Source organism: Triticum aestivum, chromosome 7B, assembly GCF_018294505.1.
Source record: "Triticum aestivum cultivar Chinese Spring chromosome 7B, IWGSC CS RefSeq v2.1, whole genome shotgun sequence".
Classification (NCBI taxonomy): domain Eukaryota; kingdom Viridiplantae; phylum Streptophyta; class Magnoliopsida; order Poales; family Poaceae; genus Triticum; species Triticum aestivum.
Window position 1 is genome coordinate 596635249 of NC_057813.1, and position 25041 is coordinate 596660289.

Here is a 25041-nt window from a genome sequence, read left to right on the forward strand (position 1 = left end):
TTGCCCTATCAAGGAGGCCTGACTTTTTAAACTCCACATGCATATCCCCAGGTTGAGGTAACAGGACTTTGGCTTCATTTGATCTAGTCTCCTCCTTTCCCTTAGGCTCGTAGTCTTCTTCTTCCTCAGTGATCCAGCCGCAATCATCCAAGTCCCCGTAGACCCTAGGGTCTGCAAGGTAATCGGCCACATAGCTTCCCCCCTCCGAATCTTGGGATGACATATTGCTCTAATCTGCGACAGAAACAGCTCGAAGCAAAAATAGAAGATTTTTGCGTGATACGGTGGTCAAAACCTTCGGGAGATTATATAATGAATTTTTACCGACCAAGAGAAGTATTGTGCAATAAAACAGAGTCCGGGAGGCACACGAGGTGCCCACGAGACAGGGGGCGCGCCCAGTAAGGGTGGGCGCGCCCTCCACCCTCGTGGAGGCCTTGTGTCCTTCCCGGATTACTTCTTACTTCCCAAAATTATTAAATATTCCAAAACGGAGAAAAGTTTCCATTAGAACTGTTTTGGAGTCGGTTTACTTACCATACCACATACCTATTCCTTTTTGGAGTCTGAAACATTCTGAAAACTGTCCCTTATGTATTCCTCCGGGGTTACGGTTTCAATAATATTAGTTTCAACATTGGTAGGATTACCTAAGATATAATGTTTGATTCTTTGACCGTTCACCACCCTTGGACTTGTGCCTTCGAAGTTGTTGATTTTTATGGCACCGGAACGATAGACCTCCTCGATAACGTAAGGACCTTCCCATTTAGAGAGAAGTTTTCCTGCAAAAAAATCTTAAATGAGAGATGAATAGCAACACATAATCACCTACGTTAAACTCACGCTTTTGTATCCTTTTGTCATGCCATCTTTTAACTTTTTCTTTGAACATCTTGGCATTCTCATAGGCTTGGATTCTCCATTCATCAAGTGAACTAATGTCAAATAACCTCTTCTCACCAGCAAGTTTGAAGTCATAGTTGAGCTCTTTAATAGCCCAATATGCTTTATGTTCAAGTTCAAGAGGTAAGTGACATGCTTTTCCATAAATCATCTTATACAGAGACATACCCATAGGATTTTTATATGCAGTTCTATAGGCCCATAATGCATCATCAAGTTTCTTGGACCAGTTCTTTCTAGATCTATTAACAGTATTTTGCAAAATCAGTTTGAGCTCTCTATTGCTCAATTCTACTTGACCACTAGACTGCGGGTGATAAGGAGATGCAATTCTATGGTTAACATCATACTTAGCAAGCATTTTATGAAAAGCACCATGAATAAAATGTGAACCACCATCAGTCATAAGATATCTAGGGTCTCCAAACCTCGGAAAAATAACTTCTTTAAGCATCTTAATAGAAGTGTTATGATCAGCACTACTAGTTGGAATAGCTTCTACCCACTTAGTAACATAATCAACAGCAACTAAAATATGTGTATCCATTAGAGGCAGGAAAAGGTCCCATATAATCAAAGCGCCAAACATCAAATGGTTCAATAACAAGAGAATAATTCATAGGCATTTCTTGATGTCTACTAATATTACCAATTCTTTGACATTCATCACAAGACAAGACAAACTTACGAGCATCTTGAAGAGAGTAGGCCAATAAAAACTGGATTGCAATACCTTATGTGCAGTTCTATCTCCAGCGTGGTGTCCTCCATATGGTTCAGAGTGACACTTGCGTAGGATCTATTCCTGTTCATGCTGAGGTACACAACGTCTAATAACACCATCTACTCCTTCTTTACAAAGGTGTGGGTCATCCCAGAAGTAATGTCTTAAATCATAAAAGAAGTTTTTCTTTTGTTGGTATGTGAAACTAGGTGGTATAAATTTAGCAACAATGTAATTAGCATAATCAACATACCATGGAGTAGTATGAGAAGCATTAATGACCGCTAATTGTTCATCAGGAAAGCTATCATCAATAGGTAGTGGGTCATCAAGAACATTCTCTAACCTAGACAAGTTGTCTGCAACGGGGTTCTCAGCTCCCTTTCTATCAACAATATGCAAATCAAATTCTTGGAGCAAGAGAACCCATCTAATAAGTCTAGGTTTAGCATCTTTCTTTTCCATAAGATATTTAATAGCAGCATGATCAGTGTGAATAGTAACTTTAGAATCAACAATATAAGGTCTAAACTTATCACATGCAAATACAACTGCTAAGAATTATTTTTCAGTAGTAGCATAATTTCTTTGGGCAGTATCAAGAGTTTTACTAGCATACTGGATAACATTTAATTTCTTATCAACTCTTTGCCCTAGAACAACACCTATAGCATAATCACTAGCATCACACATAATTTCAAAGGGTAAATTCCAATTAGGTGGCTGAACAATAGGTGCAGTGATCAAAGCTTTCTTAAGTATTTCAAATGCTTCTACACAATCATCATCAAAGACAAAAGGAATATCTTTTTGTAATAAATTAGTCAGAGGCCTAGAGATTTTAGAAAAGTCCTTAATGAACCTCCTATAAAAACCGGCATGACCAAGGAAACTTCTTATAACTTTAATGTCCTTGGGACACGACATCTTTTCAATAGCATCAACTTTAGCTTTATCAACTTCAGTAGCTCTTTCGGAAATTTTATGCCCCAAGAAAATGCTTTCATTAACCATAAAGTGGCACTTTTCCCAATTCAAGACGAGACTAGTGTCTTCACATCTCTGCAAAACTCGATCAAGATTGCTCAAGCAATCATCAAAAGAGGATCCATAAACGGAGAAGTCATCCATGAATACCTCACAAATCTTTTCACAAAAGTCAGAGAATATAGCCATCATGCATCTTTGAAAGGTAGCAGGTGCATTACACAAACCAAAAGGCATACGTCTATAAGCGAAAGTACCGAAAGGGCAAGTAAAAGTAGTTTTTGATTGATCCTCCGCTGATACAGGTATTTGAGAGAAACCAGAATAACCATCTAGAAAGCAAAAATGTGTGTGTTTGGATAGTCTTTCTAGCATTTGATCAATAAAAGGTAAAGGGTAATGATCTTTCTTAGTAGCTTTATTTAATTTATGGAAATCAATTACCATCCTATAACCTGTAATAATTCTTTGCGGGATCAATTCATCTTTATCATTAGGAACGATAGTAATACCTCCCTTCTTAGGGACGCAATGGACAGGGCTTACCCAATCACTATCAGCAATGGGATAAGTTATACCTGCCTCAAGGAGCTTTAGTATCTCCTTTCTTACCACTTCTTTCATCTTAGGATTTAATCATCGTTGAGGATCTCTAACTGGTTTGGCATCTTTCTCCACTTTTATTTTGTGTTGGCATAGAGTGGGACTAATGCCCTTAAAATCATCCAGAGTATATCCAATAGCAGCACATTGCTTCTTCAAAGTTTTCAATAATCTTTCTTCTTCCTGCTCTGAAAGGTTAGCACTAATAATAACAGGATATATCTTCTTTTCATCAAGATAAGCATATTTAAGATTATCAGGTAATGGTCTGAGCTCAAACACGGGATCACCCTTGGGTGGAGGAGGACCCCCTAGGATTTCAACAGGTAAGTTGTGTTTCAAAATAGGATCCTGTTGAAGGGATACTTTATTTATTTCCCTTCTTTCATTCATAAACATATCATTTTCATGGTGTAAATATTGTTCTAACGGATCAGTAGGAGGCACGGCAATAGAAGCAAGACCAATAATTTCATCCTTACTAGGTAATTCTCTATCAAGGGGTTGTCTATGGAATTTAGCAAAATTAAACTCATGTTTCATATCCTGTAAGCCAATTGTAACAACATCCTTTTTGCAATCAATCTTAGCATTAACAGTATTCAAGAAGGGTCTACCAAATATAATGGGACAAAAGTCATCTTGTGGGGAACCAAGAACAAGAAAATCAGCAGGATATTTAACTTTCCCACACAAGACTACAACATCTCTAACAATCCCAACTAGTGAAATAGTATCTCTATTGGCAAGCTTAATAGTAACATCAATACCTTCCAACTCAGCGGGTGCAATATCATGCATAATTTCATTATATAAGGAAATAGGTATTGCACTAGCACTAGCACCCATATCACATAAGCCATGATAACAATTATCTCCTATTTTAAAAGAAATAACAGGCATGCCTACAACAGGTCTATGTATCTTAGCATCTGGTCTAGCAATATTAGCGGCCTATTCATAGAAGCAAATAACATGCCCATCTATATTATCATCTAAGAGATCTTTAACCATAGCAATACTAGGTTCAACATTAATTTGCTCAGGAGGTGTATATGTTCTAGTATTACTCTTACGAACCACAGTTGAAGCTTTAGCATGATCCTTTATCCTAACAGGGAAAGGTGGTTTCTCAACATAAGTGGTAGGAACAATAGGATCATTATACGTGATAGTCTTTTCTTCAACTATAATAGGTGCAACTACTTTTACTTCAACGGGAGGATTATATTTAAACCACTTCTCCTTAGGGAGATCAACGTGAGCAGCAAAAGATTCACAAAAAGAAGCTACTATTTTAGAGTCAAGTCCATATTTAGTGCTAAATCCACGAAAAGCATCGGTGTCCATAAAAGATTTAACACAATCAAACTTAGGTGTCATATCTGACTCCTTACCATCGTTGGAACCCTAATCTTCAGAGTTGCGTTTAATTCTTTCCAATAGATCCCACTTGAATTCAATAGTCTTCAGCATATAAGAACCAGCACAGGAAGTATAAAGCATGGTGCGATCATTGAGAGAAAGTCGAGCATAATTTTTTTGAATAATCATTTCTCTTGAGAGCTCGTGATTGGGGCATGAATATAACATTGACTTAAGCTTCCCCCAAGCTTGAGTGATGCTTTCTCCTTCGCGAGGCCAAAAGTTATATATATAATTACAATCACGATGAAGAAGATGCATAGGATAGAACTTCTGGTGAAATTCCGATTTCAATCATTTATAGTTCCAAGATCCTGTATCATCACATAGCCTATACCATGTTAATGTGTCTCCCTTCAAAGATAAAGGGAAGACCTTCCTCTTAACAACATCATCGGGTATACCTGCAAGCTTAAATAATCCACAAACTTCATCCACAAAGATAAGGTGTAAGTCGGGACGCAATGTTCCATCTCCTGCAAAAGGATTAGCTAGAAGTTTCTCTATCATACCCAAAGGAATCTCAAAGTAAATATTTTCAGTAGGTTCAGTAGGTTGAGGAGAAACTCTTTGCTCTACTGGTCGTGGCGAAGATGCCCCGAACAAGCCCCTCAAAGGATTAGTTTCCATTGTAACAAGTGACAGGAAATTCCAGCACACTATATAAATGTTTCCTTACCAAGTTCCACTCACCAAAGGCGCTTCACTCCCTGGCAACGGCGCCAACAAAGAGTCTTGACGACCCACAAGTATAGGGGATCTATCGTAGTCCTTTCGATAAGTAAGAGTGTCGAACCCAACGAGGAGCGGGAGGAAATGACAAGTGATTTTCAGTAAGGTATTCTCTGCAAGCACTGAAATTGTAGGTAACAAATAGTTTTTTGATAAGATAATTTGTAACGGGTAACAAGCAATGAAAGTAAATAAAGTGCAGCAAGGTGGCCCAATCCTTTTTGTAGCAAAGGACAAGCCTGGACAATTTCTTATAATGAGAAAAGCGCTCCCAAGGACACATGGGAATTATCGTCAAGCTAGTTTCATCACGCTCATATGTAGGGGTGGGGGCGCCCCCCACCCTCCTGGCCAGGGTGTGGGCCCTCTCTGGTACTTTCTTTGCTCAGTAATTCTTATTAATTCCAAAAATGACTTCCGTGGAGTTTCAGGACTTTTGGAGCTGTGCAGAATATGTTTCCAATATTTGCTACTTTTCCAGCCAGAATTCCAGCTGTCGGCATTCTCCCTGTTCATGATAAACCTTGTAAAATAAGAGAGAATAGCCATAAGTATTGTGACATAATGTGTAATAACATCCCATAATGTAATAAATATCAATATAAAAGCATGATGCAAAATGGATGTATCAGGGTATTATCTCCATCGAGAGGGCCCGAACCTGGGTAAACATCATGTCCCCCGCCTCCTGTTACCATTAGCCTTAGACGCACAGTTCAGGACCCCCTACCCGAGATCCGCCGGTTTTGACACCGACAGTCGTGCAGAGGGAATTACTGCTAGATGGACTCATTTCATAAGTGGCTATGTGAGGGACTAGTTTCGTCTGGTCAAAGTTAGGGGGGCGGCTGCGGGTTCCTTGTTTTGTATGTATCGACACAATGCATGGTCGGCGCTTCACAGAGGGAGAGAGGGAGTCGGCGTTGTCGTATGGTGATTGGCATTCACGTTCCAGATGTTGTGTTGGGTTCACAACTTCACACTGCCACCGTCGATGTTGTTGGAAGTGGTCGAGCGGTGCGGAATGGAGGTTATTCGTCTCTTTGGGTGTCGCTGTAGTGGGAGTTTGATTCGCCGTCCTCACATCGGTGCCTTTGGGGGGTTGTCACCATGGCCATGGTTGTGTGCTTCTATCCCGGTTCCGGTGCCGCTTATGGTCATCTTTGTGCTCTTGATATTTTTGGTAGGTTTTGTTGGATCTTGATGTTTTTTTGGGTTTGTACTGATGTTTGATTTTAGTAGATGATGGGGTGGTCTATGGCTGCTCGCTTACTCGCGCCACATCGGACGACCTGACTACACCATCGTCAGAATAATCACCTCGTCAGGTTCACATCTCTCCTTCCCCTCTAGTCTTATTTATGTCGTTTGTGGTCGTGTTTATCTTTTTTCGAGATTTTGTGACATACCTCATACTTGTTGGAGGCTTCGTTTCATTATGGATGCATGCGTCAATGCGATGCAGAGCCCGTGGGCATTCCTCCTTTTCCAAAAAAGCATCTCTCCTTCCTGTGCAACCTCCTCGCCCCAACTACCGCCACTTTGCTTCTCTGCATTGTCTTCTTCTCCCCCACCCCTCTCCATTGGAATTAAGAAGCCCAACTCTAGCCTCCGCTCTAGCTACTCATGAGCGACACCTCCCCTATCGTGGTTTTGTGACGACAAATGTCCTAGTGTGAGGACTTAGTCGTGAGGCCATTACAACTAGGTCCGCAAACATTGAAAGAATATTGGCCGCGGTCAAAGGAGCACCCGGGTTAACAGGAGCAGCGGGAGAAACGACCGGGGCACCAAGTACCTCAGGCACGGTGTGGGGTAGGTTTTGACCATCCTCCGCAACGGGTGCACCACCTCCCTCATTCCCTAGATCGACCATATCCTCTAAGGTTGTAAAACCTTATATTAGAGCATGAGGCTCTGATACCAATTGAAAAGGAAAGGATTGATATGGTTGACTAGAGGGGGGGTGAATAGGAGACTACAAATTTTAATCTTTCTTGTCAATTTTAAGGTCTAGCGGATAAATAGGGTTCACTAGATATACAACTAGGTGAACACAACCTATATGACAAGCAAGCTTAAAGCAAGATATGCTTGGCAACAAAATAATTAGCAACCCAATAAGCATATAAGGGAAATAAAGGTGCGGGAAAGGATTAACCACAAGTGAGGCGAGGACGCGGATTTTATCCCAAAGTTCACTCTTCCTTGGGGAAGAGCTACTCTCCGTTTAGAGCGGTGCCGGAGCCAAAGCTTGCGAAACGCCACAAAGGCTCGCCGTAGTCTCTTTCGAGTCACCCCAACGGATGAGCCTCGAATCACCCGGGATTGGTCTTGAAGGCGACCACCACACCTTTACAAACTTCTTCGGAGCACATCACAAGCAAGGAAGCTTCCGGAGGAACCTCTAACTACCTAGCATCCCAAGCTCCAAGAGTAACAAGTCAATGGGGAAGAAATGTTGCGGGGAATGAGATTTGGTTTGGTTAAGATGTAGATCGGGTCTTGCTCTCCCAATCCCCAAAGTTTCAACAAGTTTGGGTGGAGGGATTGAGATTATTGAGCAAAATGAGGTGTAGCAATGGTGGATCTCAACAAGACATTAGGGTTAGGGATAAAGGAGGAAGAAGGGGGATGTTATAGTGTTCTTTCCCGGGTGGTCGTTTTTGCCCGTTGGACCCCCCATGCGCATGGGCTAAGTTAGCATCGTGCGTACGGGGTACTCAGAGACTTTCACACCACCCCGTGCACACGGGGGTCAAAAGACCCCGTGCGCACAGGGTACTCAGAGAGTTTATGCAGTAGCCCATGCGCACGGGGGTCAACAGACCCCATGCACATGGGGTACCCAGAGAGTTACGCAGTACCCCGTGCGCACGGGGGTCAAAATACCCCGTGCGCACGGGGTACCCAGTAACTTTTTTTATGAGCTTTCTGAGTACCACGAGCACACACACTAAGATTTTAGGTGGTAGGAATGGGTAGGCTAGTGTATCAGGCTCGACAAAGACATTCCCACACAACTTTCATCCACACCAAACCCTCTTAATAATGCGGTCTCTCCTACGACTCGAAGCAAACCAAAAACTAAAACCTTCGACTCGCCGGAAGACCACGCCTTTGACCTTTTTTGAATTGGGGGGTCACACTTCTCCATCACGAAGCACTTGGAACCAATCTCCTGAGATAAACTTTAGCAACCGATATTAGTTCCACTAACCACATTGTCATCACACCAAAAATAGTATAAGTGCCACTTGCACTTTCAGCTTGTTTTCCTGATCTTTTTGACTTCACTGTGCAAAGACCATTATCTGTTTGGCTTCATACTATCTTCCACTCTGATCTGTACGACCTAGCTGCTATTAGTCATTGTGTTGTTATTACCATACTTACTTGACTATGGTCTGTCTAGAGTAGTTTATCTTCCGCTGCATATCATATAGGTTCCATTCGATTGTTTGTCTTCAAAGACCTCGTGTTTTGAAGACTTCTATAAAATTCGCCTATTCACCCCCCTCTAGTCGATAACTAACACTTTCAATTGGTATCAGAGCAATATGCTCCCTTGTTCTATGTGATTCGGTGTAACCACCTGGAGTTTTAGCTATGTCGACTACAGGGATAATCAAGGTCTCCGCTGCGTGCCCCATCTTTGATGGAACTGATTACCCCTACTGGAAGAATAAGATGCGCATGCATCTTGTAGCTATTGACATTGACCTCTGGTACATCGTCAAGACTGGCGTTCCCAAGGTCGGTGAAGGTGTCACCGCTGCTGATGTCAAAAGGTTCGCGCAACTGGACTCAACCACCAAGAACATCATCTGTGGTCATCTGACCAAAGGACAGTATGGCTGAGTGAGTGCTATGGAAACTGCAAAGCTAGTCTGGGACTGGCTTTCTAAGGTCAACGAAGGCGTCTCAACTCAGAGAGACTCAAGGATTGATGTACATCGCAATCTTTTCAACTGCTTCAAGAGAAACAACAATGAAAATGTCCAGCTCACGTTTGATCACCTTACTAACATCACCAATGAGCTGCACGCACTTGGCGCCACTGAGATCACCAAGCATGAAATTGTGAAGAAGCTACTGTGATCACTTGACAGCTCATTTGACACACTGGCCCTGATGATTCAAGAACGCCCTGACTTCAGAGATCTTGATCCGTCTGACATACTTGAGAGGCTCAACACACATGAGTTCCAGCTATCTGAGAAAAGAGACATCTATGGCCCCAACTATGGCCAATCCCGTGCTTTGAAGGCAAAATCTGTTTCCTCATCTGAAGAAGAATCTGACTGCATTTCTGATGATCCTGAAGACATTGGCAAAGAGCTAGCAATGCTTGTGAGAAAGTTCCAAAAGTTCTTCAAGAAAAATTGCTTCGGAAAGTCTTCAAGATCCAGCTCAAGAAATGGTGAGGCTTCCTCTCGTGACTATAAGAAGAGAACATGCCACAAATGCAAGAAGCCAGGTCACTACATATCTGAATGTCCTCAATGGGACATGGAAGCCAAGAAAAAGAAGAAGAGTAAGGAATATGATTCCGATGACAAGAAGAAGAAGAAATCCTCAAAGTCTTCTTTGAAGTCTTCATCAAAGTCTTTATCATACAAGAAGAGCTCATCTGGCAAGGCTCGTACATTCGTTGGCAAGGAGATGTATTCAGAGGAGGAGCCTGCTTTTGAGGAGGCGGAGGTGGAGTCTGAGGAGGAGTCTGATTCAGGAGTGGCAAGCCTGGCTCTAGCTTCGGCATTCGTCGCCAAGTCTATCTTCAACACTTAAGACAATGGTCACGCCGCCGACGCTGAAGCTGATGACGAGGATGACTCTGCTCGAGGTGTTAAGGTAAACTCACGTGCTGCTTACTTTCAAACCTCTAGTGAAGGCGACTCTGAATGTGAATCCAAACTCAGCTATAAGACTCTTGCTAAAATTGCAACTCAACAACAAACTGCTATGGAACACATTCAAAAATTGCTAGACAAAAGTGATGACCTATTGGATGAGGAAATGAATCGAACCCAGTCCTTAATCGAAGACATAAATAATCTTCGCGTTAAGTACGAGGAACTTGAAAGTCGTCATGAAACCCACTCAACTACTCATGAGAAGCTTTCTAATAATTATCTTCAAAGGAAGCAGGATCTAGAGAAACTGAGAGCGTCTCATGAAGATCTTCAAAAGGAAAACGATTCACTACTCGCTCAACAGATCAGTTCCACTCAGGAAGATTTTGCCACCTTATTTAAAATGTCTTGAGTGTGACAATGCTATCTCTGTTGCTGAATGTTTTACTGCTTCTGAAGTTGCAATATCTTAAACTGTTGATGTGGTAACTAACCCCTCTTGTGAGGATACCACTGTTATTGCTGATGAGAATGCCAGGTTGAAGACATTACTTGAAACAGGCATGTACAAAAGCCTCAAAGGGCATCATATGCTCTGTGATGTCCTCAAGAAACAATTCTGAACTGAAACCCTAGGAAAGAGGGTGTTGGTTTCGAGAGGAAAATGAATGCTGATGGTTCTTACTAGAAGCCTGAGCACTACCCCAAAACCACATGGGCTGCTGCAAAGGGTCCTTCGGTGGATCCATCTACTTTATCTGGCTTCACTTGTGCTAACCCCATTATCATTGATGAGTCCTTTGACGTCAACTATAAGCTGTTTAAGAATCAAAATGGTGAAGTGTTTGCAGGTTTATTGGGACTAACTGCAAGAACGGGCCACCCATGAAGAAGATCTGGGTCCCTAAAAGTTGTCTTGAGAAGCTTCCCGTCAATGTCATCATGACACCACCAGGGAAGAAGACAAACCCCAGACCAAAGACTTCACATGGTCCAAAGGCTTCATACAGACAAATGACCTCACAAGGTCACCCTAACGCCAATGTTTTATAGGGAAACCATCATCAGACTCATGAATATGAGCATGTTTCTTCAAACCGCTATGTTCACAAAACAAAGAACTTTTCTGCATATTCTTATGAGTATTATTCTCCTCCTGCAAAACTATTTGCTAGGGCTCCAAAGCCAAAGTTCTCAGACGTTGCACTTAGACTCATTGCTTCTAAGCCACCCCTTAAAATGTGGGTGGTGAAGAAGAATTAACTTCCCTTGCAGGGAAAGGTCTCCGGCCGGAAATCACAAACTTTTGAATACAATGCCGGGGACCTAAAACATCTTGTGGTATGCAAGATAAAGTGCCAAAATGGTCTTACCATTTATTTTGTCCCAGGTTCCATTCGATTGTTTGTCTTCAAAGACCTCGTGTTTTGAAGACTTTCATAAAAATCGCCTATTCACCCCCCTCTAGTCGATAACTAGCACTTTCAGGGGTTTCTTCGTTTTTCCCTTGTCTTTTGTTTGGTTTTCTTTTTTTTCTTCTCCCTTTTTTGTTTGTTTTCTTTCTCCTTTCCATTTTTTGTTCGGTTTTCCTTTTTTTCTCCATTTTTATTTTTTATTTTTTCTTATGTTTGTTTTCATTTTCACTCTACATTTTCAAATATGTCAAATATATATTTTTAAAAAGTGATCAACATTTTTTTATACATGTTCAACATTTTCCTCACGATTTCAACATTTTTCAATATTTGTCAACATTTTAATACTTACTCAACATTTTTAAAATAATTTTTCAACATTTTTAAATACTCATCCAACATTTTTTAAATAATTTTTAACATTTTCAAATACTTGTTCAACATTTTTCAAATACTCATTCAACACTTTTTAACATTTATTCAACATTTTCAAATACTTGTTCAATATTTCCAATACTTATTCAACATTTTCAAATACTTGTTCAACATTTTTTCAAATACCCATTCAACAATTTTTAGTACTTATTCAACATTTTCCAAATACTTGTTCAACATTTGTAATAGTTATTCAAAATTTCCAAATACTTGCTCAACATTTTTTAATACTTAATCAACATTTTCAAGTACTTGTTTAACATTTTTAATTGTGTTTTTGAAGAGTGGTTTTGTATATATATGTATAATATTTTAAAACATAAATAAAATTATAGAAATAAAGCAAAAAGAGAAGAGAAAACAAAAACATAAGTAAAAACAGTCTTTGCCTCCCGTACGGCTGGGCCGGCCCAACTCCTCACTCCCCCCCCCCCCCCCCCCCCCCCACCACGACGCGAGGCGTCCCCTTGTGCTCGCTTAAAACGAGAACTTGGAGTGCCCATAGGGATCCCCCCAAGCAATGGGCTCAGCTGTGTCTTGCCTACTGCCAGGTAGTAACTTACTTTGCGTGAAGCCAAGAAATTCATGGGCCGGCCCAGTAGTGTTGATGACACGCCCCGTTTTTTTGTTTTTGTTTGCTGTTTTTGTTTGTGTGTCTATTGTTTAAAAAAATGAGAATGGGAGGGTAATTACAAGCCACCCCGTCTTTGCTTTATAGAAGAATAAGGACTCGAAGCCAGACCTGTGGCAACAACCACAAGTTCTGTCCACCACTCCACCCACGAGTACTCCTCATTTCTATTTCCGCACTTACTTTTTATTCAATTCTCCTCCTCCAATTTTCATTTTTAAAAGTGTTCAACGCATTTAAAAGTATATTAGTCAAGTATTTGAGAAATTCTTAAATGTCTATACATAAATGTTTCTGATATACACTGAGAATATACAATGTGTATGAAAAAGTAGTCATCAAAACATGTATTTGGAAAATGTTAATCATATACTCCCCCGTTCCTAAACATAAGTCTTTTTAGAGATTCTAGTATGGACTACATACGGAGCAAAATGAGTGAATCCACACTCTAAAATATGTTAGTTGTAGTGTAATATCTAAAAAGAGTTATATTTAAGAATGGATGGAGTATTTATGAAAAATGTTAAACGTGTGTATAAACAAATGTTTAAGGCGTATATGAAAAATGTACATTGTGTATGAGAAAAGTAAACATAAGAACATGTGTTTTATGAAATGTAAATAATGTATATGAAAAATGTTAAACCTATATAAAGTTATTTCATATGTATACAAAAAATGTACAATTTGTATAAAAAATTAGACGTCAAAATATAAATTAAAAAATGTTAACCATGTATAAAAGATTTTTCTACTGCTAGAACATGTACAAATATGTATGAAATATTATAGACATGTGTTTGGAAAACACGTCCGAACCAGACTGTAGATTTGCTGGATGACAAAACAGGTTCAAATCGTGAGGTCCGAATGGTTGGGGTGGTTTGAGGGTCGGTTTGGAGATTAGAAAAACAAGCACCGTATGATTAAACCACCAACAAACACACAGAGGACATCGCAGCCGGTCGTTTTCCTCGCGATCCAACCGTCGAATGCCCGTGCACGCGGATTGACGGGCCCACCACCGTCGCTTTAAATACTCAGCCTCGCCTCTCTCTTCCCAAGCAGTCCAGCGACGAACACCCGCCGCGAAATCCCAAATCACCAACCAAATCCCCTCCTCCCGCGTCCCGACGAGCACCAGCCGCCGGACATGGACGCCTCAGCCACCGGAGCCGGAGCGAAGTCCAAGAAGGGCGCGGCGGGGCGCAAGGCCGGCGGCCCCAGGAAGAAGTCGGTGACGCGGTCCGTCAAGGCCGGGCTCCAGTTCCCCGTCGGCCGCATCGGGCGCTACCTCAAGAACGGCCGCTACGCGAAGCGCGTCGGCACGGGCGCCCCCGTCTACCTCGCCGCCGTCCTCGAGTACCTGGCCGCCGAGCTGCTGGAGCTCGCCGGGAACGCCGCCAAGGACAACAAGAAGTCCCGCATCGTTCCCAGGCACCTGCTGCTCGCCGTGAGGAACGACCAGGAGCTCGGGAGGCTGCTGGCCGGCGTGACCATCGCGCACGGCGGCGTGCTGCCCAACATCAACCCGGTGCTGCTCCCCAAGAAGACGGCGGAGAAGGAGCCCAAGTCGCCCAAGAAGGCTGCCAAGTCCCCCAAGAAGGCCGAAAAGAAGGCTTAGACAGAGACGCGCATCGATCGATTAGCTTGTCGTGCTCTGTAGAACTAATGGTGTAGATGTAGATCTGTGCTTCCAAGAAAAACCAATTCAGAAATCTCTCTTCGATTGGCTTAGCCGCTGTAGTGCTCTGTAGTAACAGTGATTGCTGTGTCGATGTAGATCTGTGCTGCGAAGAGGAAAATGTCAGAAATCTCTCTGATTTGAGCAAATTGTTTGTTCTTCTGTTTTTGGTGTTGCAATGTTAACATGGGTGCGGTCGGAAAAACTCAGATCTGTTCGAATTTGCCAACATTTCTTTCTTGTGGTGCTGAGTGGAGTTTGCTTTGGAAGTTTCAGCGATGCCCAAGATGGAAGTGAACCCAAATCAATTGAGGTCCAAGTGAATTCCCACGCAGAATAATTTTGCAGGAGCAGCGTACTAGAGCATGGTCTGTTGGAGCCAACCATGAGTCTGTAGCGATCGAGGATGACAACCCCAGTGAAATCGGATGGGCAAATACTAAGCATGGTCTCAAGCGAAAAGTAGACACCCACAGGAACCATCAAATAAACAGAGTTATTTACTGTTCTCCCATGCTTTCTTCCAGCTTTATGGGCATCTTCAATCGCCATACATCAAATCGGACACCCCAAATGCCCATGGGCGTGTCTGGACACCGCCTCGGAAGCCAACTGCGAGCCTCATTTCAAACCGGATTTGAACAAACACGGACCGAATTCATGCAACCAGGATGATATTTGTTAAATTTCAAATATTTTACCTACTAGGAGTAGTAGATACTTTGTGTACAAAGTGTGTGTGTGTGTGTGTGTGTGTGTGTGTGTGTGTGTGTGTGTGTGTGTGTGTTGACCTAGCTATGGATGTACTCCCCCCGTTTCTTTTTACTCCGCCTATAAAGTTTGGTGGAAGTCAAACTATACGAAGTTTGACCAAATTTATATCAAAACATATGAACATCTATAACACTAAAACTATATAGTATGAAAATACATTTCATGATGCATCTGATAATATTGATTTCATATTATGAATGTTGATATTTCTTAATATAGAATTAGTCGAACTTTACAAACTTTAACTTTGTCCAAACTTTATATGCAGACTAAAAAGTAAATTCCAACAAGCCATCCAACAATCAAGTTGCTCCTTTGCACTTCCAGTCTGCCAGCTGCTTTGTGACCATAGTACTCCAGTGACGCGCTTTCACCCTTCCAAGGTTCAGCTCTAATGGATTTTCTCCCTTTACATCAGCAATCATCATCACTAACATAAAGTAGCAGGTTCCAAATTCAGTAATCCTTTCATGCTGGCCTTGCGTAAATTCTGCTTTGGTTATCTGTTGCTAGTTTAATTCAGAATTTTGATTCTAAATGGAAGGAATTATACCGATGATGGAGCCCTACTTTTACTACTAGTGAACATACAAGCTATTCTTAGTTTGTAAAGCATGTGCTCGAGTAAAATCGATAGCATATGAATGTAAAATACAAACCGCAACTGCCCCCGCGTCATCCTCTGGGCTGCTCGGGCGGATCCTGATCCCCTTTTTCCGGCCGCGCTCTCCGGGCGCCCTCTCCTCGCCGCCGCCTGTCGGCGCCGCCGGGCTTGCCTGCGCGGCCGACGGCGGCGGCGGGGCCTCGTTCCTGTGGCGTTTAGGCAGTGCTTTGGTGGCGTATGAGCAGCGATCAGATGCCGTGAAGGTGGAGCTTGCAGCGACGGCGCCGGATCGGGATTGGGCGGCGGCCTCGGAGGTTTTCCGCGTCCCTTCCTTGAAGGCGCAGGTGCATCACGCGAGAGAGATGCGGGAGATACAGCCGCCATGAAGACGAGATCTTGGGGTGCCAACTATACCTGGCCATACCTCGGGCCGGGCCTAGCCAAGCCCGACGCAAAAAACCCAGGCCCGGGCCCGGCCCGGCCCGACCAACGGGCCTGTTTTTTGGGCCCGAGCCCGGCCCGAACAACTAAAAGCCCGTCGGGCTTCGGGCCGGCCCGACCCGACCTTCAGGAAAGCGCAAAAACAACGGGCCCGGGCCCGGTCTTCGAGCTCAAAATCTAGGCCCGAGCCCGACCTGGGGGCAACGTCGGGCCGGGCCGGGTCGGGCTTTTTCGGGCCGGGCCGGCCGGGCCGGGCTTTCCATGGCCAGGTATAGTGCCAACGCAAGGGTGCAGCGGGTTTAGGCGGTGGCCAGCCTGCAGGTCGCAACCGTCGCCCAAGCTGCCCGTCGGGAGGTGGCGGCCATGGTGGTCTTCCGCTTCGACTCAAGGCTGGAGGCGCCATGGATCTTGCCGTATGCTGTGTATGGCACTGCCTTAGACCCAAGTGGTTGTGGCAGCGGCTAGACAGCGTGGCCTGCGGCATCGACCTTTTGATTCGGCGACAACGACAATTTCCTGCGTCACATATGCTTTGCGATGAGGACGACAGAGCTAGTAGCAGTGGGCGGTGGTGTTATCTGATGCAGATCAACCATCGACTGCTACTTGTGAGGACGGTACACGGTCTTCGAAGCGTCCCGGAGTCGGGATTTTGGCCGTGCCGATGTCCTTCCTCTCCGTCAAATACTTTGTCATGTTATCGCGACCAGCTCTCACCATGGCTCCTCAACACGTCATCAAGACCATGGGCGTATGCAGCTGCTGGGATCGAGGCAAGTGGAGGAGACAACATATAATGACTTCGATTGGATGGTCTCGAGCTCCATGGTGAAAACCATAGGTCTGACCCTTGGTTATACCAGACAATGGCGACGTTCTTCGCGTCGTTACCTTGATGAAGACATTGTTTGGAGTTTACTCGGACTTGATCTTCAGGGTGAAAACCCACGGTCTAACCTCTGTGGTTGGATCAGACAACGGCGGCGCTTGCGCGTCGTTCTCTTCCCGAAGGCATCGCTTTTGGAGAATCTTCATCGTAGTTATCATGCTATCAAGAGATGGTTGGTGCGGACGGTCATTGGTGTATGTCATCAATCGTTGTTTTCATTGCTTACGGGATTTTTTTCCTTCTTTTGTCTCCGCCTATGCATAGCTTCGGTCTTTAATGACTTTGCTATTTGCCGGCGTGGTACTTTGTGTGCGTGTGTTAGTGTTGGCTGTGTGCATCTTTGATATGCAGAGGCCGGGTGTGTACTCACTATAATTGTATCCCTCGATGCTATATCTTGAGTCAATAAAGAACACCCTTTGTCGAAAAAAAATGAATGTACGTTCTGCCGCAAATTCGTAGAGGTTTAAGCCAATTTCTTACGCCGCAACTTCTGTTTTGCCATTCAATTTCGTACAAACATTGTGCAGCCTGCGGCCTGCGGCCTGCGCAACAGTTCAATTTCCAAGACCTCAGAAGCCGCGCAAACATTGTCCATCTTATTCCATCGAGCATGCCATCCACACACTATTTACATTATTATTCATTCAGGCCGATGATTGACGCTGCAATCACTCATGCGGGCCTACTTAATTTGCTGGCGCCTTGTTATCCCCAGCTGCAAACGGCTTGCGAAGAAACTCCCGTGCTATCTTCCCGTTCGCGCCCTCCGGGAAGAAGCCACCGGGCACGTGCTCGTCGCCGGTGAGGTACAGGATGCTGAGCAGCTCCTCCGGCGTGCGGGCGTAGGAGAGCGAGTCCCTGTCGGCGGAGAGCACGTTGGTGCAGATCCTGCCCTCTGCGCCAAGCTCGGGCGGCACGGTGAGCCCCTCGTCCTTCACCCCGCATTTCCCCAGCTGGTTTCTCGCCGCGGAGATGCGGTCGGTGAACTCTGCCACCGTGATCCCCTTGTAGGGCGGCACCGTCTCGCTCTTGCGCTCGAAGAGCAGCGCGCGGAAGACCGCGTCCTGCCCCGCCTCCACGCCTAGCAACCCTGCAAGAAGCTGCAGCAGATACAGTGGCATCAACTCAACTTGTGTGTAACTTGCAGGTTTCAATGCCCATGTGCATGGAGACGATGTTGGATGGTGGATTTGGTTACGTGTTTAGTCTCGTAGCCGTCGATGATGGGGTTGGTGCCGGTGTAGCCGTTGATGCCCAGGTAGGGGATCACGTAGCACGCCAGCAGGAAGTTGGGGCTGTCGATGTAGGGGTCGAAAGGAGGGTCCAAATGGTAACCAAATGCTTGGTCCATCACCCTTGCAAAGTTGCTGGCGCTCAGGTCTATCTTTGGCCTAGGGAACCCACCAACTGTGTTCTGGATAGCCCTGCAACGAGAATAAACCGGAAGCATATGGATTTTCAGTACCAACTTGCTTCTATCCAATCCAAGTGTGTTGCAATTTGAAATGGTGAAGGGGAGCAATCGTTGAATGGATCTTTTACGCACCTGATGTGGCCGACTTCTTGAAGGCCAAACTCCGCGACGATGCGCCATGTCACCTCGTCGAGGTTGGCTTTCATGGCGCCCATCGGAGGCGGCCCTCCCAACGTCAGGTTGGGCGCGATCTGGTCGAGCCCTACACCGAACGCTCCATGGAGGAAGAACTCAGCCTCGGTGTACTCCAGGTTCAGCGCGAACTGCATCGGGTCGACGTCATACGGGAACACCGGGACCGGAACGTGCGGAGCCGGTGGCTGGCACCGAGGCCCGCCGCAGTCCGAGGTTTCCACTGCCACCGCTGACGCCTTGGCCGGAGGGCAGGTAGGCGGGTCGACCGCATGGACGGTGGTGCCCTGCATGAACAGGCCAGGAGGAACAAGAGCAGGAAAGGAGCGTAGGTGTGAGATGATGCCGTTGCCATCTTCACAAAAGGTTCAAGCATCCGAGGATGCTGGACTGAAGGTGCATGGTGTCATCTTTGCTGAACTTATAGCGAATCAGCGTAGCATATCCAACAATCTGGAAGCTGCCCTTCTGAAGCAATCAGCTAACTAACGTTCTTTGACTGTGATAGTTTGATATGGACATGACTACCTCGGATACAACCCAAAGTATTACAGAAATATATACTTTCCAGTTGATTTTAAATAATAAGAATAATTTATACTGTACTATTTTGTTATTCAAGAAGAAAATACAACACTTGGTTTTATTATATGCAGAATCATACAATATTTTTATGAGGCACGAGCTCGAGAAGAAAATGATGCATGTCTTCTAATACACATGGGCCAAGCGAATTTCTTTTGATTTAATGGATCAAGATCAGCCACGTGGGCCATAGAATTTTAGGCTGCACCAAGTGTTTCTCCTCAAGTGTACAAGGACTGAAATTGTACCCACATACTGACGTACTCGGCCGCCGGACCATTCTGCCCAAGTACTCGGCCGCATCAACTCTTAATAAAGTGCAGTCTTCTATTAGAGACTTGAGTTTTGTTCAGAGGAGTTTAGCTATTGCTATTTTTATTTATCTTCACTCGTAGCGGCTAGTGCGACTGTCGACACATCTTATCAAAACCCCATCTATTTCGTCTCGTGAGATTTATTTTATCTAGCATATTCACAATTTCAGATTTCTCAGCTATTATTTTGTTGCATGTTCTTTGATTTGCTTGAGAAGAAAGCAAAGAGAAGAAAAAAAGGAAAAGAAAGTACAAAATAAAAAAATTACAAAAAAAAGACGCGACTAACGTCTGACTAGTCGCTCATTTGCAACAGGTCCGGACGATCCTACTCCATCTTTCTCCGACGACCTTCCAAAGCAGAACGATTAATTTTCACTAATCACGCATGCGGCCGCGCAGACAAACCCGCTCCTTGCGTGTGTAATTTTCCGTCTCCTCTAATAAACAAAGTTGCATGCAGAAAAGACAAAAAAGATGATGTTAGTAAAGATTTCATCTAAAGTATAAAATTGAAAATGTTTTGTTGTTCAAACTGTTGGTCCCATTGAAAAACCGTTTTCACATAAAAGATTCGTTGCGACGAGACCTTCGAAACTAGATCCCATGTTAGTATGTTTCGATGACTTTTTTCTTCAGGTAAAAAGTTACCATGCATATGCAATGTAAGTTATCACGTTGTGGTGCATACATTATCATGTTATTTAGATAGAAAATTACAGGGCATTAAAATGGTTCCTTTAACTTTCTTTTCACATGCACATGTGTGCATGCATTAGATGGAGGAAAAAAATTGATATCATCATATATTCTCCCATATTTCGAAACTTCAGTTTATAGCTCAAATCGTCGGTCCGATCAAAAAAATTGCTGCGACGAGACCTACGAAACTAGATCCCATGTTGATATGTTCCGATGACCTTTTTTTCGTGCAAATAGTTACTGGCCCGAGCTAAGTAAGTTATCGACTCCTGTGTGTGTATTATCATGGTGTTTACACATGAGTTACCGTGGTATGTTTTCAACAAGTTTTTTTACCGGGACAAAGTTACTGTGGTGTTTGTGCATGAGTTATCACGCCCGCGGTTTGTATATTACAACGCTATTTACACATAAGTTATCAAGTGTATGTTTTCAAACAACTTCATCCCGTCGCGGTCAAAATTAGCACGAGGTTTATACGTGAGTTATCAAGTCTACGATGCATATATTACCTTTCTATTTACGCAGAAATTATCGGGAGAGGGTATATTTTCGAACAACTTTCTCACCTCCCCCTACAATGCATTATTATGTATACGTACGTATAGTGCCAAGCTATTTACACGAAAGTTATCGGGGGTATGTTTTCAAGAAACGCATCCAGGTCAAAGTTATCAGGTATGTTCTGTGTATGTTACCATGCTTTTATACAGAATCTACAATGCTATTTTTCAACAACCCTCTCCCCCCAAGTCAAAAATAGTTACCATGTCTGGGCTAAGTAAGTTATCAACACTGTTGTGTGTATATTACCATGCTAGGCACATGAGTTACCAGGGGAGGGCGGTTCAACAAGTTTTTTCCCTGGTCAAAATATTATCACACTTTGACTAAGTAAGTTATCAGCTCTGCTGTTCGTATATTACCATGTTATTTTTCCGTATCAGTTACCCGTGTATGTTTGTCAAGAATTTTTTTTCTGGGGTCAAAAAGTTATCACGGTGTTTGTGTGTGAGTTATCAGCCATGTCGTGAGTGTATTACCATGCATTTACATGAAAGTTACCGGGGTATATTCTCAACAACTCAACCGGTCAAAGTTACTGTGTAGTTTGTACTTAAGTTATCAAGTAAGCTATGCGTATTTTATCATGCTATTTATACAAAAATTACTGGGAGTATATTTTTCAACAACTTTTTTTTCTGGGTTAATTTTTTGTGGTGTTTGCACGTGAGATAATTTTTTTGTGATGCTTATATTAATATGCTATCCACATGTAGATTACTGGGGTGTGAACTTCTTTTCCTTGGGCTAAAGTTATCATGATGATGGAACATAAGTTATCAAGTCTACGATCATAAATTATCATTTCATTCACAAAACAATTACCGGGTTATATTTCAACAACTTGTTTGTGCTTTCGCAAAAAAAATTCTCGCAACAAAGAAAAGAAGAAGTGATGAAAATAGACTTTTTTTGTCGGAAAAGGTGTAAATGGCAAGAACCACCAAAAATGGGAGCAAATCTAGGCTGATCAAAAAATTACCATTCTATTTTGTAGCACTAGTTAAGTCAACTAAAGACACGCATAGAAAGTTAGAAACCAGTCAAATAGCTTCATTTGGTGGGATGGTTTGGGCACTGCTACCTAGTCTGATTGGTCGCAAGTTTGAGTCACCCTCCTCACAAATTAATTTTTCTCGATCCCTTGTTTTCCAATGGTGGCCATCAATCACGAGAAAAAAATCGGTATAAGAGGACGTGCGGGAGATCCTGGAATTAGTGGGGAGGTGGGCCTCGCGAATTAATTTAGATCACGATTAGTGCGGAGGTGGGCCTTTAAATCATAGGATTAGCGGGGAGGTGCGCGATCAACAAAAAGAAGGGCATTTAGATCGGGCCGTACACTCAACCGTAGGAATCTGATCCGACAACGTGTGATGCGTGCGGACCTGTTGCGAAATTCCAGACGGCAGGAATTTAGCTTTCTCGAAAAGAAAAACCCAGACCGGCTAGCATATCTTTTGAACTGCTTTGTTCTATATGCTACCGAGGACATTATTTTTGCTGCTACTTGATCGCAACTCCATCTATCATCAATTTTAGGCTTCAAATTATCTACCACACATTTTTTTAGAAATTTTCTAGTATTTGTTTTGATTTTTTTGACTGGGTGTAGATGAGGCTGGGCACCGAAACGCCACAGTCACTTATATCTAGCTACTTAGAGCTATCATATTTTTATCGGTTTCCACTACCTTGATTCAGTATCTGAGCTTAGATTGTTTTATCTCTTACTAGTCGACTGCCAACACTAGTTAGGAGTGTGAGCAATTTTTCAACCTGCATTGCTTTTTGCTAAATTGTGCCATTAATATTGTGAGTTGAGAAGCCTTTGCGAAGATACACCTTTTCCTACCAATAAATACAGGTCCCGGCTCTACTGATTCCTGGTTATCGCTCCGTCCAATCTTCATCAGTAGTTTATGTTGGAAATATGCCCTAGAGGCAATAATAAAAGTGTTATTATTATATTTCTTTGTTCATGATAATAGTCTTTTATTCATGCTATAACTGTATTATCCGGAAATCGTAAATGCACGTGTGAATACATAGACCACAATATGTCCCTAGTAAGCCTCTAGTTGACTAGCTCGTTGTGATCAACAGATAGTCATGATTTCCTGGCTATGGACATTGGATGTCGTTGATAACGGGATCACATCATTAGGAGAATGATGTGATGGACAAGACCCAATCCTAAGCATAGCACAAAGGTCGATTAGTTCGTTTGCTAGAGCTTTTCCAATGTCAAGTATCTCTTCCTTCGACCATGAGATCGTGTAACTCCTGGATACCGTAGGAATGCTTTGGGTGTATCAAACGTCACAACGTAACTAGGTGACTATAAAGGTGCATTACAGGTATCTCCGAAAGTGTCTGTTGGGTTAACACGGATCGAGATTGGGATTTGTCACTCCGTGTTATGGAGAGGTATCACTGGGCCCACTCGGTAGCTCATCATCATAATGAGCTCAAGGTGACCAAGGTGTTGACCACGGGATCATGCATTACGGTACGAGTAAAGTGACTTGCCGGTAACGAGACTGAACAAAGTATTGGGATACCGACGATCGGGTCTCGGGCAAGTAACGTACCGATTGACAAAGGGAATTGTATACGGGGTTTGATCGAATCCTCGACATCGTGGTTCATCCGATGACTTCATCGAGGAGCATGTGGGAGCCAACATGGGTATCCAGATCCCGCTGTTGGTTATTGACCGGAGAGTCTCGGTCATGTCTGCATGTCTCCCGAACCCATAGGGTCTACACACTTAAGGTTTGGTGACGCTAGGGTTATCAGGAAGACAAGTATGTGATTACCGAATGTTGTTTGGAGTCCCGGATGAGATCCCGGACGTCACGAGGAGTTCCGGAATGGTCCGGAGGTAAAGTTTTATATATGGGAAGTTGTTAAACGGGCACCGGAAAGTTTCGGGGTCATACCGGTATTGTACCGGGACCACCGGAAAGGTTCCGGGGGTCCACCGGGAGGAACCACCCCTCCCGGGGGGCCACTTGGGCTGCGTAGGGATAGCAGCCAGCCCCTAGTGGGCTTGGCACCCCCCCTTGGGCCCATGCGCCTAGGGTTGGGGGGGGGGGGGGAACCCTAAAGGGGGCGCACCCCCCTTGCTTGGGGGGCAAGCCCCCCACCCTTTGGCCGCCGCCCCCTCTAGGGTTTCCCCTAGAGGGCCGGCCCCCTTGCCCCTTCCCCTATATATAGAGGGGTGAGGGGAGGGCTGCAACACACCACAACTCAAGGCGCAACCCCTCCCCTCCCCAACACCTCTCCTCCTCCGTACGTGCTTGGCGAAGCCCTGTCGGAGTACTGCTGCACCAACTACACCACGCCGTCGTGCTGCCGTTGGAGCTGCCTTCCTCAACCTCTCCTTCCTCCTTGCTGGATCAAGACGGAGGAGACGTCGTCCGTCCCGTAGGTGTGTTGAACGCGGAGGTGCTGTCCGTTCAGCACTTGGACATCGGTGATCCGAATCACGTTCGAGTACGACTCCATCATCACCATCCCCTTGACAAGCTTCCGCTCGTGATCTACAAGTGATATGTAGATGCAAACTCTCTCCTTTGACTCGTTGCTTAGATGAACTCATAGATGGATCTTGGTGAAAGCGTAGGAAATTTTTTAATTTTCTGCAACGTTCCCCAACAGTGGCATCATGAGCTAGGTCTATGCATAGTTCTCTTTGCACGAGTAGAACACAATTTTGTTGTGGGCGTGGATCTTGTCAACTTGCTTGCCTCTACTAGTCTTTTCTTGCTTCAGCAGTATTGTGGGATGAAGCGGCCCGGACCAACCTTACACGTACGCTTACGTGAGACCGGTTCCACCGATTAACATGCACTAGTTGCATAAGGTGGCTGGCGGGTGTCTGTCTCTCCCACTTTAGTTGGAGCGGATTCGATGAAAAGGGCCCTTATGAAGGGTAAATAGAAGTTGACAAAATCACGTTGTGGTTATTCGTAGGTAAGAAAACGTTCTTGCTAGAACCCAATTGCAGCCACGTAAAAGATGCATCAACAATTAGAGGACGTCTAACTTGTTTTTGCAGCGATTGATCATGTGATGTGATATGGCCAGAAGTTGTGATGAATGATGAATTGTGATGTATGAGATCATGTTCTTGTAATAGGATTCACGACT

At 44.0% G+C, this 25041-nt stretch overlaps 2 protein-coding genes across 2 annotated transcripts; one reads left to right on the forward strand and one right to left on the reverse strand.

The window, feature by feature from the left end:
- Positions 1-13763: 13763 nt before the first annotated feature.
- Positions 13764-14563, forward strand: LOC123161338 (histone H2A). The gene has a single exon (XM_044579178.1). It carries the CDS (start codon positions 13871-13873, stop codon positions 14339-14341), a length of 471 nt encoding a protein of 156 aa, XP_044435113.1. The 5' UTR covers positions 13764-13870; the 3' UTR covers positions 14342-14563.
- A 3126-nt stretch (positions 14564-17689) lies between these two features.
- Positions 17690-19026, reverse strand: LOC123159839 (desiccation-related protein PCC13-62). Its single transcript, XM_044577655.1, has 3 exons — positions 18659-19026; positions 18311-18536; positions 17690-18212 (listed from the first exon to the last, which is right to left on the reverse strand). The coding sequence occupies exons 1-3, from the start codon at positions 19009-19011 to the stop codon at positions 17799-17801; spliced, it is 993 nt and encodes a 330-aa protein (XP_044433590.1). The 5' UTR covers positions 19012-19026; the 3' UTR covers positions 17690-17798.
- Positions 19027-25041: the final 6015 nt, after the last annotated feature.